General features: G+C 43.7%; 2 protein-coding genes across 3 annotated transcripts; one reads left to right on the plus strand and one right to left on the minus strand.

Moving 5' to 3' along the window:
• Nucleotides 1-3,525: 3,525 nt before the first annotated feature.
• On the minus strand, nt 3,526-11,358 carry LOC119724977. 2 transcript variants are annotated; one of them, XM_038196336.1, is made up of 3 exons: nt 10,894-11,358; nt 4,519-10,688; nt 3,526-4,313 (listed from the first exon to the last, which is right to left on the minus strand). In XM_038196336.1, exon 2 carries the CDS (start codon nt 9,705-9,707, stop codon nt 5,160-5,162), a length of 4,548 nt encoding a protein of 1,515 aa, XP_038052264.1. In that variant the 5' UTR covers nt 9,708-10,688; nt 10,894-11,358; the 3' UTR covers nt 3,526-4,313; nt 4,519-5,159. The 2 variants fall into 2 exon arrangements, with proteins under 2 accessions (XP_038052264.1, XP_038052273.1); XM_038196345.1 differs by lacking the exon at nt 10,894-11,358 and having other exon boundaries at nt 4,519-10,873.
• Nucleotides 11,359-12,054: 696 nt separating this feature from the next.
• Nucleotides 12,055-14,093, plus strand: LOC119731474 (EGF-like repeat and discoidin I-like domain-containing protein 3). Its single transcript, XM_038204660.1, has 4 exons — nt 12,055-12,202; nt 12,536-12,674; nt 13,047-13,221; nt 13,850-14,093. The coding sequence occupies exons 1-4, from the start codon at nt 12,055-12,057 to the stop codon at nt 13,994-13,996; spliced, it is 609 nt and encodes a 202-aa protein (XP_038060588.1). The 3' UTR covers nt 13,997-14,093.
• The last annotated feature ends 412 nt before the right edge of the window (nt 14,094-14,505 follow it).

A 14,505-nucleotide genomic window follows, 5' to 3' on the forward strand; every position in this document is an offset into this window, starting at 1 on the left:
GTCAACGAATGGCTACGTTTATAGGTGTCCTCAAATACCGATAATGTCTTCCATTGTATTAGCGGTGAAATCGAAAAATGTATCTTGAACTATTATTGCACTGTCAATTTTTCATCAACTAACATCAATTATTCAATAGGGGTGCCCATTGTGTGAATCACAGTACCCGACATGTATTTTAAGATTTTCGCAAACAAGAGCATAATTTATTTGGCTGACTTTCTTTTTCCAGTCAAGCGCTTTCATGAACAAAAAGGAATAAAACCATTGCCAATTAGTACACATCATGCCGATTCGAAGGTCCAGGAAACGCGCCACGCACCAGGCGTGAACTTCCAGGCTCTATAGGCAAAAAAGTGTCGAATAAGCGCCCCCATTTGTCGGTCAACCCCCTCAACATTTCGATTCTGCGACGGCCGCGTATTAAACCCAAATAGCATAATACTAATGGTAATTGGGGCAGTGCGTTTACATTCTGCTTTAATAGGCCCCAATAGATAAGAAGAAGGCAATGTTGGTGTCATATTGGGGGCTGATTGCGTCTTTCTTATGGTGTTTTTTTTTGTAGTATTGATGGTCTCATGCCATCAAGTCTGCTTCATTGGATCGGAGTACCACCCACAATCTGGTATCCCACACCTTTGGTTCTTACCGTACAAAGATCCGTGCGAATGTATCGCTATACGTCTGGGCGGGATGTGCATCACTGCTTCGTCATACCGCCAGTGGGTACCCTACTACCTAAACGAGCTTTTCCTGAGTGAGGATTCTGACGAAATTCAAATTTACTTCAAATGTGAGCCTGCAGTAAACAACCCAGGTAATAGACACATGTTTAGAATTCCATAGAATAACACGTTTTTATTTCATTTATTTACAAACCTAGGAAAATGTTCCATGTACATCCCCACTGGCAAGAAAGGGAGAGTTGGGGAGGCCGGATGACCTATAGAGTGTCATTCGAACGCATTCCCGACGACGCCTGACGCTTATGCACCTATCAATTGTTTCCCCTACCCCTCCCCTCCCTGGCTGCCCCACCCAAGACGTAGGGATTGTCACTTTTGAAGTGACAAAATTCCAACCCTTCGGGCAAAATTTAAGTGACAATCCCCGACCATGCCCCGACTTACATACGTGGGGCGCACTAGTCATGCTATTGATTGCCTTTCCATTGGTACGCCAATGTTAACAATATTTTGAGTGACCAAAATCCCCACCCCAGGGCATGAAAAACGTGACCAAATCCCGACATCAGACCTTGGGCAGCGCGGGGGGGGGGGGAACGTTTTGATAGGCGCATTACGCGAAGATAGACGCTATGATTTTTTGCACATGCAGGATAAAATAAGAAGTGCGTACTTCGCGCTCTACGCGCGAACCGGGACGCGCACGCGGTGTGTCTCGTCAACGAGGCTTAAAGCTACGGTCCATCATTTGCAGCTGTGCCAAAAGTCACTGACGAAATAACTGTTGAAAAGCATGGTTTTTATAATTCGTCGGTTCAGTGCGCGACAGCGCGTAGCTAAAATGGGCTAATTTAGAGCGCTGAATTCGGGCGCAATTCAAAACATGACTCGGGAACAAGTAGCCCATTTACAAAAGCAACATGGGAAATGTTCCCTTGTGCAAAATTCAAGGGTATACTTTTTTGGAAATACGCCATAACTGTTACCTTACCCAGCTGGTACGGCAAAACCAACCAAAGGTGGTACGGAGAAACCTACCCAGGCTGGTACGGAGAAACCTACCCCAGCTGGTACAGAGAAACCTACCCTAGCTGGTACAGAGAAACCTACCACAGCGGCTATGGAGAAACCTACCCCAGGTGGTACAGAGAAACCTACCCCAGCTGCTACGGAGAAGCCTACCCCAGGTGGTACGGAGAAGCCTACCCCAGCTGGTACGGAGAAACCTACCCCAGGTGGTACAGAGACCCCTACCCCAGCTGGTACAGAGAAACCTACCCCAGCTGGTACGGAGAAACCTACCCCAGCTGGTACGGAGAAACCTACCCCAGCTGGTACAGAGAAACCTCCCACAGCGGCTATGGAGAAACCTACCCCAGGTGGTACAGAGAAACCTACCCCAGCTGGTACGGAGAAGCCTACCCCAGGTGGTACGGAGAAGCCTTCCCCAGCTGGTATGGAGAAACCTACCCAAGGTGGTACAGAGAAGCCTACCCCAGCTGGTACGGAGAAACCTACCACAGCGGCTATGGAGAAACCTACCCCAGGTGGTACAGAGAAACCTACACCAGCTGGTACGGAGAAGCCTACCACAGGTGCTACGGAAAAGCCTACCCCGGCTGGTACAGAGAAACCTACCCCAGCTGGTACAGAGAAACCTACCACAGCGGCTATGGAGAAACCTACCCCAGCTGGTACAGAGAAACCCACCCCAGGTGGTACGGCGAAGCCTACTCCAGTTGGTACGGAGAAACCTACCCCAGGTGGTACAGAGAAACCTACCACAGCGGCTATGGAGAAACCTACCCCAGGTGGTACAGAGAAACCTACCCCAGCTGGTACGGAGAGGCCTACCCCAGTTGGTACGGAGAAACCTACCCCAGGTGGTACAGAGAAACCAACCCCAGCTGGTACGGGGAAACCCTCCCAAGCTGGTACGGAGAAACCTATCCCTGCCGGTAAGGAGAAACCCTACCCCGGCTGGCACAGAGAAACCTACCCAAGCTGGTACGGCGAAACCTACCCCAACTGATACGGAGAAATCTACCCCAACTGGTGCGAGGAAACCTACCCCAGATGGTACGGAGAAACCTACCAAAACTGGTGCAGGGAAACCTACCCCAGCTGGTACGGAAAAACCTACCCCAACTGGTGCGAGGAAACCTACCCCAGATGGTACGGAGAATCCTACCCAAACTGGTGTGGGGAAACCTACCCCAGCTGGTACGGAGAAATCTACCCCAACTGGTGCGAGGAAACCTACCCCAGATGGTACGGAGAATCCTACCCAAACTGGTGTGGGGAAACCTACCCCAGCTGGTGCGGGGAAACCTACCTCAGCCGGTACGGAGAAACCTACCCTACCACCCGAGTGAGTGTTACCACCCGAGTGAAAGTTGGAAAAAATCACTCGGGTGGGACTCGAACCCACTACCTCCTGCTTCCTAGTGCAGATGTCTTACCACTCGACCACCGAGCTAACGGGATCGGTTGGCCGGTTCGAATCTGATGTACATAGCAGCGGGTACCGCATAAAAAGTTTTTAAAAACGTTTTTAAAAACGTCGGTGAAGGGCAAAACCTAATTTGATTTATATCATCCCAACGCAAAATTCCATCTTATAATAGTTTATGCGGTACCCGCTGCTATGTACATCAGATTTGAACCGGCCAACCGATCACGTTAGCTCGGTGGTCGAGTGGTAAGACATCTGCACTAGAAAGCAGGAGGTCGTGAGTTCGAGTCCCACCCGAGTGATTTTTTTCCAACTTTCACTCGGGAGGTAACACACTGTCAGACTGTTGTCAACGCAAATAAATCAACACGGAGAATTTTCTTTCAGTGACAATTATTTACAAAAAACTTTAATATTAAAAACATTCAATGAAGGACTACACAATTATATTGATAAAAATGTACACGTATACTTCTGTGACTATGACTACGAAATTAAATTAATAAAAAAAATCTTTGATTGAACTCCTGTTTCCAAACTTGATTACTTAAGTTTCTTTTTGTTTACAAAAACCTTATTACACTTCCGTTAATGGCAACGGTGTTACACTGAACTTGAATTAACAAGATTATCTTCAAGTCGTATACTTGAAACACAGTACACGTATGTGCACTATACACTGACTTATTTACACTAGGTTTTTGTTAAACTACTCAATTTACACCTCTGTTGACTTTAACAAACTGAACTTTTAGTTGCTACACCAGTGGGATCACTTCTGTGTTTTCTTTGATTGAAAATGAATCAACACTGAACGGTTTCCTTAATTTGTATTTTATAAAAAAAACAAAAAACAACAACAACTCTTATTACAATAGTAGTTTTCTCGTTCTTGGACACAAATTAACTTGACTTCACTCTATCTTTGACTCGATGACAATAAATGTATTCAGGGTATTTAGCAATGCAAACCCAATACAGTTCTGGTTTCCAGTTGAGCAGCCGAACTGTCAAGTGGTTAATCCAGTCCTCGTCTGGCCCTTGTGGTAGTACCCGAGGTCAGGTCTTGGCACAAGCAAGTAGTAGGCGACTGTCCCGATCTACTTCAAATGGATGCACATGCGGTGTGGAAGGACCCCCAAACTGGCTGAAATCCCCAGTAATACTTTCTGGAAAAGTCAAATTAACATAGTCGATCCCCAATAATAATAATCCAAAATCTTCAACATAACTTATGTACACAGGTCATGCAAGTTTAAGCAGTCACTATATTTTGTAGGCAAAATAATCCTTCGAACAAATAAACGTATTTCAAGAAATTAAACCACTTCAGATAAAATTAGAAGAAAAAATAAATAAATTAATCTAACTCACGGTTTTGCAGCGAGGTTCCCCGTATCTGGTTTTACAGCTCACCAGCAGACAGTGGAGCAAAATTGCCCCAGCTAAACAGCTATACAATGGCACTGCTGCAGTACACGGCTCGGCTCTGCTAATACGTATTGCTCTGCATCAGAGTCTGAATACTCTGCTGAGCAAAATGTGTGGCAGCAGGCAGCAGGCAGCAGGAGATTTGTCTTGGTGTCTATAGAGCTCTCATACGTGATAGAGTGGGCTGGAGTCACACTGACCATACACTTATATACTCACACACACATACACACCCAACTAATCAAACACAAAAGAACTACACCCAACTGAAGAATGTCTAAGAATGCACATAGCTATTGAATATTCACACAGGAAAAGAAAATACATTTGCATAGGAACTTTTACTTGTAAGGTGGAAAGGAAAGGACACATCAAATAAAAGAAAAATAAATAAATAAATTGAAACGGACTGTTACATTTCACTCCCACTTTAAGAATGTTTTACCTGAAAACATTTTCCATCCTTGATGGGAGTCAACCCTTCAAACCTGTAGGCATAAAAACACTTATTTACACTGGTTAGGAAACATCATTCAAATTTAATCTGATGTCTCTCATCAGGCAGTCACATCTGGGAATTTAATTCACTCACCTTCAACTTCACTTCTGCTCAGGTAGTCAGCACCAACATTTTGGGACCCTTTGATATATTCTACTCTGAACCTGTAGGGCTGTAGAGCTAATGCCCAACGCATTATCCTCGCGTTCGCCAACTTGGATCGATGCAAATACGCCAAAGACTGGTGATCGGTTTGGAGAACAAACTGACGACCATACAGGTACGGTTCAAATTTCTGGATTCCCCATACGACAGCTAGACACTCTTTCTCAATTACCGCATAAGATCTCTCCCTTGGTAGAAGTTTTCTGCTGGCATACGCCACAGGAAATGTTTGACCTGTATCGTCTCGTTCTTGCAGCAAAACTGCTCCCACGCCTGTGTTGGATGCATCAGTGCGGATGATAAACGGCTTGGAGCAATCTGGCAGATGAAGGATAGGATCTGTAGACAACTTTGTCTTGAGTGTGTTGAATGCCATCTCCTGACTCTCTCCCCACGTGATGCGGTTTGGTTCTTTCGCCCTTGTCAAATCTGTCAGAGGTACAGCCAATGCAGCAAAATTTGGGATAAACCTCCGGTAATAACCGGCTAAGCCCAAAAAGGATCTAAGTTGCTTCTTGGTCTCTGGTCGTTTGGCCTCTTGGATGTGCTTCATCTTGTCTGGTTGTGGTTGGAGATGTCCCTGTCCAACAACGTGTCCCAAAAATTCCAACTTCTGCGCCCCTATGACACACTTACTTGGTTTTGCTGTCAACTGCGCTGATTGCAGACGTTCTAAGAGTACTCGAAGTGCTACAACATGATCATCCCAGCTTGCTGTGTGAATTAAGATGTCATCAATAAAGTTATCTGTATGCTTCAGACCTTTCAGAACCCTTCTCATTATCCGACTAAACGTAGCTGGGGCGTTTACTAACCCAAACGGCATGGTGCAAAACTGAAACAACCCATTCGGTGTAAGGAACGCTGTGGCTAGTCTGGCTTCTTTTCTCATCGGGATTTGCCAGTATCCCTTGGTTAAGTCGAACTTACTGAAATAGCGATCATGTGAAAGTGAAACAAATATTTCATCTGGGGTTGGAAGTGGCTCGGCATCAAATACTGTTATGCGATTCAAACCTCGAAAATCTATGCAAAATCTTTTGGTTCCATCTTTCTTGTCTACCAGAACAATTGGGGATGCATATGGGGATTGTGATGGCTCGATGACCTCTAGCTTCTGCATTTGTGCTACTTCCTCATCGACGGTGTCTCTCATTGCAAACGGTAGTGGGTATGGTTTGAACCTAATTGGATCATTAGATGTCAACTTGATATCATGCTCTCCGACTGTAGTCCTCCCAGGAAGATCAGTAAGGACATTGGGGTACTCACTAAGAACTATTCTTACCTCTTGTCTCTGTTGTTTGGTAAGTTCATGGTCGATCAGAACATCATCTACTGACTCTGTTGCCTCCAAGACTGGTGAATGCAGTAAAGATTCGTTGTCACCTTCTTCATCACACTCTCCATCGACGATGACTGACACACATGCGTACTCCACTGGCTCATTTCTGGCGGCTTCTACCCTGCGAACATACAACTTAAGCAGATTTGCATGAAAAGTTTTGACAGTACCATTCATGTCAATTTGGTAATCTAGATTGCCTTGTTTTGCTACAACAGGGAATGGTCCCTTCCACTGTAGGAGGAGTTTATTACTATCAGTTGGAAGGAGTAACAACACTTCATCACCTACCTTGAATTGTCTGTCTCGACTGCGCTTGTCGTAGTACTTCTTCTGTCGAATCTGGGCCTTGTTCAGACTTTGTTGTGCCAACTCACAAGTTTCTCTCAACCGGTTCTTCAGGTCTATCACGTACTGGTAAGTAGTTCTGGTATCTTCCTCTTTAGTCTCACCCGTCCATAGGTCCCGTAAGATAGACATCGGTCCTCTTATCGTCCTCCCATAGAGGAGTTCAAACGGGGAGAAGCCCAAACTTGCTTGAGGTGCTTCACGGTATGCAAAAAGCAAAGCTCCAAAATATCTATCCCAGTCCTTCGGTCTCTCGGTGCTCATCTTCCTAAGCATCTGTTTGAGAGTACCATTAAACCGTTCCACAAGGCCATTACAGGCGGGATGGTATGGTGTAGTGGTAAGCTGTTTCACTGACAACAAGCGACTGACTTCTCGCATCAGACCAGACATGAATTGTGAACCCTGATCACTAAGGATTTCCTTAGGTACTCCAACCCTAGAAAAGATGTTAACTAATGCTTCAGCCACTGTCGGAGTCTCGATGTTACGGAGGGGAACTGCTTCTGGGTATCGGGTAGCATAATCAACAACTGTCAATACGAACCTATTACCCTTGTCCGTAGCTGGATGGATTGGTCCAACGATATCTACAGCCACACGCTGAAATGGTGTGTCTATCAGAGGATGACTTCCAAGTGGTAGTTTCTTGACCTTTCCCTTTGGATAGGTGCGCTGGCAGATGTCACAAGACTTGACGAAGCGACGAATGGATGAATGGATACCTGGCCAGAAGAAATTGGTTGTTACTCTGTCGCAAGTTTTCTGTGATCCAAGATGTCCTCCAAATAGAGACTCGTGTGCCAGTTTCATGACTTGAGACCTGTATTTTGAGGGTACAACTACCTGGAAAAATATGTTGTTATTGTCAACAGCTGGTGACTGAAACTGCCGGTACAATATACCCTTGCGCTTTACAAAGTGGGATGTGTGGCCATTTTTACCCGTTCTCAACTCACTTTCCTTGGCTAATTCCCTACATCGTTGCAGTGTGGGATCTGACTCTTGTGCAGCTTGAAGATCTTCTGCAGTGACAACATCAGAAATACAGCTTGGCACCTTCAATGACTTAGGAGGTTTCTCATCAGCAGCCTTCTGAGCTCTGGTTTGGACAGCTAATGTAAGGTCAGGACCAGTGGTTTTCTCAGGAGACCAGTTTTCGTCTGGATCTCTGGGATCCCGAACTCCTAGGACATTACCCAAAATAACATCATACACAGGATTCTTCATACAAATTGCCTCAACTTGACCACGGTAGAATGGGGTGTCAATAGAGATCTTAGCCACGGGTGACTTTCTGATTGTCCCATCTATCAGAACACATGCTCGTTGCTCACCTGTCAACTGATCATCGGTAACAAGGCTCTGTCGCACCACAACACCACTGCAGCCGCTGTCTCTGAGCACGGACACTTTCTGGGTACCAATCTGTCCTTCTTTCACTGGCATTCCGGTGAGACGCTCTCGGCAGGCAGCACTCATGATGGGCAGTTGATGTCCACATCTGAGGGTAACATGATCGTCTTCTCTGCAACAATCACTCAAAGAGGGGAGTTTATGTGAAACCATAAAGGCAACGGTTTCCCTGCCTCTAGGACAATCTGAACAATTACAATCATGCTTATTCGTTGACTCACCATGCGATCCTCCGGCACCATCAGACTGACTAACTCTAGGATGTCCACTGTTGTTACCATCATCGACCAACATACTCGACGCTCTCATCGGGGTTCCTCGGAAACGACAATCTTTGGCGAGATGCCCCTTCTTCTTGCAGACGAAGCAAATCCTCTCTTGCATCGGCACAAAAGTGGTTGAACGACTCTGGGCTGTAGAAGGCTTCGACGACTCGGGTTTCCTGAAGCTTGTTGTGGTTGGTTGCTTCTTGATGTGGTGAGTAAACTGGCCGAATGTTGTTCCACGGGCCTCAATGAACTGTTCAGCCAACTTGGCCATCTTGTCCAAATCTGTGGGTAAACGCTCTTTCAGAAAGATAGATAATTCTGGGCTACAACTACTAATGAACTGTTCTCTTAAAATCAAACTCTTCAATCCAGTATAAGTCCCTGCAATCTTTGCTAAGTCGATCCACCTGTCAAAATCATTCTCTAAACGGACTGCAAATTGTGTCGGGCTTTCCTCTTTATCTGGTTTGGCTGTACGGAACTTTACACGAAAGCCATCTTCGGTTAAGTTATACTGCTTGAACAATGCTTTCTTGAGTGTATCATAATCATTCACAAGATCTTTTGGGATTCTGGTAGATACATACAAAGCCTTACCTGTGAGGAGTGCACATAGGTTAATGGCCCAAGTCTCAGGTGGCCATTTCTGACTAGTTGCATAGCGCTCAAACCTTTGTAAGTATGAATCAAGGTCATCTTTGTCATCATGAAAACTAGGGAGTTTAGGCATCTTTGCCTTGGTGTTTGTGGTTACAGTGGGTTTTACCTCCTTACCTGGTTTGCTTTCAGCCTCATGTACTTTCATTCTCATCTCTAGGATTTCCTGCTCTTGTTTCTTCAACGACCTCAACTCCATTCTCTCTTCCTTTGCCGCTCTCTCTCTCTCTCTAATGAAATCCATTAAGTCACCACCCTGCAATCCCATCTCTTTACCAACCTCAACCCACTTCTCCATGATTGCTCGTTTAGGTTCCAAACCAACTCCTGCAAGCAGCACGGTAAGTAGCACGGCAAGCACCACGGTAAGTAGCACGCAAAGCGGCTGACGCAGCGGGAGTGTCGCGGGTGAGCTGAGACCAGATTTCGGCATGAACCTGCACTGAAATAAAACGATCTTAACCAGAAATATTATTACAAACTTTCAATGGAAATATCCTCACATCAAAATTTACACGTAAATATTTATCTGAGCTGACAACAGGATTTTTTTTTTTCGAATTCCCGGACAAGCCCCCAAAATGTCAGACTGTTGTCAACGCAAATAAATCAACACGGAGAATTTTCTTTCAGTGACAATTATTTACAAAAAACTTTAATATTAAAAACATTCAATGAAGGACTACACAATTATATTGATAAAAATGTACACGTATACTTCTGTGACTATGACTACGAAATTAAATTAATAAAAAAAATCTTTGATTGAACTCCTGTTTCCAAACTTGATTACTTAAGTTTCTTTTTGTTTACAAAAACCTTATTACACTTCCGTTAATGGCAACGGTGTTACACTGAACTTGAATTAACAAGATTATCTTCAAGTCGTATACTTGAAACACAGTACACGTATGTGCACTATACACTGACTTATTTACACTAGGTTTTTGTTAAACTACTCAATTTACACCTCTGTTGACTTTAACAAACTGAACTTTTAGTTGCTACACCAGTGGGATCACTTCTGTGTTTTCTTTGATTGAAAATGAATCAACACTGAACGGTTTCCTTAATTTGTATTTTATAAAAAAACAAAAAACAACAACAACTCTTATTACAATAGTAGTTTTCTCGTTCTTGGACACAAATTAACTTGACTTCACTCTATCTTTGACTCGATGACAATAAATGTATTCAGGGTATTTAGCAATGCAAACCCAATACAGTTCTGGTTTCCAGTTGAGCAGCCGAACTGTCAAGTGGTTAATCCAGTCCTCGTCTGGCCCTTGTGGTAGTACCCGAGGTCAGGTCTTGGCACAAGCAAGTAGTAGGCGACTGTCCCGATCTACTTCAAATGGATGCACATGCGGTGTGGAAGGACCCCCAAACTGGCTGAAATCCCCAGTAATACTTTCTGGAAAAGTCAAATTAACATAGTCGATCCCCAATAATAATAATCCAAAATCTTCAACATAACTTATGTACACAGGTCATGCAAGTTTAAGCAGTCACTATATTTTGTAGGCAAAATAATCCTTCGAACAAATAAACGTATTTCAAGAAATTAAACCACTTCAGATAAAATTAGAAGAAAAAAAAAATTAATTAATCTAACTCACGGTTTTGCAGCGAGGTTCCCCGTATCTGGTTTTACAGCTCACCAGCAGACAGTGGAGCAAAATTGCCCCAGCTAAACAGCTATACAATGGCACTGCTGCAGTACACGGCTCGGCTCTGCTAATACGTATTGCTCTGCATCAGAGTCTGAATACTCTGCTGAGCAAAATGTGTGGCAGCAGGCAGCAGGCAGCAGGAGATTTGTCTTGGTGTCTATAGAGCTCTCATACGTGATAGAGTGGGCTGGAGTCACACTGACCATACACTTATATACTCACACACACATACACACCCAACTAATCAAACACAAAAGAACTACACCCAACTGAAGAATGTCTAAGAATGCACATAGCTATTGAATATTCACACAGGAAAAGAAAATACATTTGCATAGGAACTTTTACTTGTAAGGTGGAAAGGAAAGGACACATCAAATAAAAGAAAAATAAATAAATAAATTGAAACGGACTGTTACACACACTGAGTATACAGTGTTTAAAAACGTCGGTGAAAGGCAAAACCTAATTTGAAGTCGGTAATTGTTTTGCGAACGGTAACCGGTTACTGGTTCCACGCACGCTAAATATCGCTGCAATGCACGTAGTCTAGTTCTAAGACCAAATGATGCTGACTGTTTCTGATAAATTACCGACTTGGAGAAAACTTTTTCAATTTTTTACACAACATCAGCCCGGTTCATGCTCTGCGTGAAAGAGAAAGTATTCGCGCTGCGAATTCGTAAAGTTCAACATATTTCAACTCGCGAATATTTCATGACGTCAAATTCGCTTCGCATTCGCATTCGCATGCAGTATAAACCGGGCCATATGGGTGTATTTTGAATCGCTTGCGAATTTTATGCGAGCACTCTGATTGGTTTACATTCCATAATTCATTATAGGCCTATATGGCATAGACGACTTATATATATCAAGTATATCACAATGATACATTTTCATTCTATAATTGACCAAGCTGTGTGTCTTGGTCGTAAAACGACGCCAGATCTGCAAACATGTCCCTGACGTATTGAGAAGAACTCCCCTTTCAAAATGTTTCTCACTGCCATATTCGAGGGAGGGGGAGGCTTTTTTAAATTTGCGATAACAAGGCCCTACTATCAATTTGAAACCTACCCCATTTGGTACGGGGAAACCTGCCCCATGTGGTACGGAGAAACACACCCAGCTGGTACGGAGAAACCTATCCAAGCCGTTACGGAGAATTCTACCCAAGGTGGTTCGGAAAAACCTACCCCATCTTGTACGGAGAAACCCACCGCAGGTGGTACGGAGAATCCTACCCCAGCTGGTAAGGGGAAACCTACCCTAGCTGGTATGGGGAAACCTACACCAGCTGGTACGGAGAAACCCAACCTACCCCAGCTGGTCATGCTCGTTGAATTTTCTCCCAAATTCAAAATATTTCTCACTGCCAAATTCGAGGGAGGGGAAGGTTTTTTCCTAATTGCAATAACGAGGCCCTACTTTCAATCTGATTTTTGGTAAGGTAAAATGTGCAGTTATGATTATGCGCTTTACTCCCAAACAAAGTTGAGGATCAAATTATCTTTCTCACAATAATGTAAATTTTTTTATTATCAATATGCATAAATCCTTCATTTGCCTGTTCATTTGTTGCCAGCAGAGTGTTCCAGTCCGCAACCCCTTGGTATGGAGGACGGGACAATCCAAGATGATCGCATCACGGCGTCCAGTAGTAACAACGGTTACCCTGCCACTGATGGACGCCTCAACAATCACAACAGATGGCTAACCGGGAGGTATGTATCAAAGGGAAATACCACACCTGACACTTCATTCTCATATCTTTATACACTCTGTATCATTAAAATGCCACAAAGCGCTCCTGAATGTGTTGATTAATGAATATAGAATTGCATCAGTGGGATTTTGTTTTAGTACGTTTGTTTTATTTTGTTTTGCATTGTTTGTTTTTTTTGCAATGGTTCTCCTTTCCATTATCAAAAAAGTTATCATCCCCGGCCAAGACTCAACCCGGACTCATGTGCATTTGAATTGCACACTGTAACGGGTGTCAATAATAATATTTAATTTTCAAATCCGTTCCACAACAGGATTTGCAGGGTATTGTTGCGTCATTGTTCCTTATTCTCTCTTCACTCCGTGTACAGGGCCGATGGCAATCCCTGGATCGAGGTGGACCTCGTCCGGAGTACAGTGGTGACTGGAGTCACCACACAAGGCAGCCCCGGCGGCAGTTGGTACGTGATGCGGTACAAGGTGGCGTATCAGCAGCAGCCCTCATCCCAACGCAAACACGTGACAGATGGAAACAGAGACATCAAGGTAAACATCATTCTTTACTAAGTCTTGCTGTAAGATAAATTTAACTTTGTACGTTAAACTGTTTTGAAAAGAAAAATTCACGTATTTTTTCTCATATTTTGTTTGGGCTGTATTTCAATATGTAATGTTATTTAAAAACGTAAATGGAACCAAACATAATTTAAGATCATGTAAACAAGGAATGACAAATTGTATGGAGCGAGTTTAATTAGCTTTGTGCAAGATGTCGAGATTTAAGGTTTTAAGGATCAAAAGCAGGACATTTTTTGACACGTACTAGCAACAAAGAACAAACATCAGAAAAGATTGATGCTGCATTCTCTCATAATATAAAGATTATTGAAGGGAAAATAGCTTTCCCCCACCCAAAGCAAAATGCTCTGAAGTTCAAAAAGGAACCCTAATGAGCCCAGTCAAGAGATGTCTATATGGCTGAAATGACCTTAAAAGTGGGTCCCAACCCAGGACAAACAGTTTACTTTATATGCTTATTACGGTTTGTTGAAATTCTGGTTTAAAGGAAGATCCCGTCAGCTAAGAATGCCCACTTTTTTTGTAGTTTTGGTCCTAGACTATAGAAGTAGGATATTTTGTTACAAATGTGCGTTTATTGTGTTGGCATTTTCAGGTGTTCATCGGTAACACCGATTCCGACACCCCGGTCACTAACTTGTTTGATGAGAGTGTGGAGGCCACGGTGGTGCGCATTGAGCCTACTGAATGGAATAAAGGTGTTGCTCTGCGATTGGAGCTGCTTGGATGTCGCCGTGATTAATTCAGCTGAAGCATTCACGCGATTCTCTCCGACAGCGCTGACAAACTTTCAATCTATATAAAAGTAAACGCGACGGTAGATATTATTAAAGTTGATAATAAATATTAAATAACCGATATACAGATCCTTGTCATTTGATTGGTGGAACTCACATCACGTGACATTTGTTATTACTGCCATTTACGCCGGGGCTCAAAAAGTACTATCCGCCCATGGGGAATGGGAAATAATATTGAACATTCATAAATACCCAAGACCGTTTACGCATTCCTATTGGTCGAGAGCCCGTTACGTTGCCGGTCTTAAACGGATGTTACAGACATGGCTAGCTGGTCTTAAACACTTTTCCAGTGTCACATGAAATTTGGACCCCCATGAAATCCGGTGCCTTTTACGTTTCATTAGTTGAACGTTCAAATTCCCAACGTATGCATGCGCAATACTACCAGTGAATCATTATTTCATAATCCGATATTCGTACTACACCAGCCCAGCTGCGTTTTGTGCGA

Source organism: Patiria miniata, unplaced genomic scaffold (assembly GCF_015706575.1).
Source record: "Patiria miniata isolate m_02_andy unplaced genomic scaffold, ASM1570657v1 HiC_scaffold_1, whole genome shotgun sequence".
Classification (NCBI taxonomy): domain Eukaryota; kingdom Metazoa; phylum Echinodermata; class Asteroidea; order Valvatida; family Asterinidae; genus Patiria; species Patiria miniata.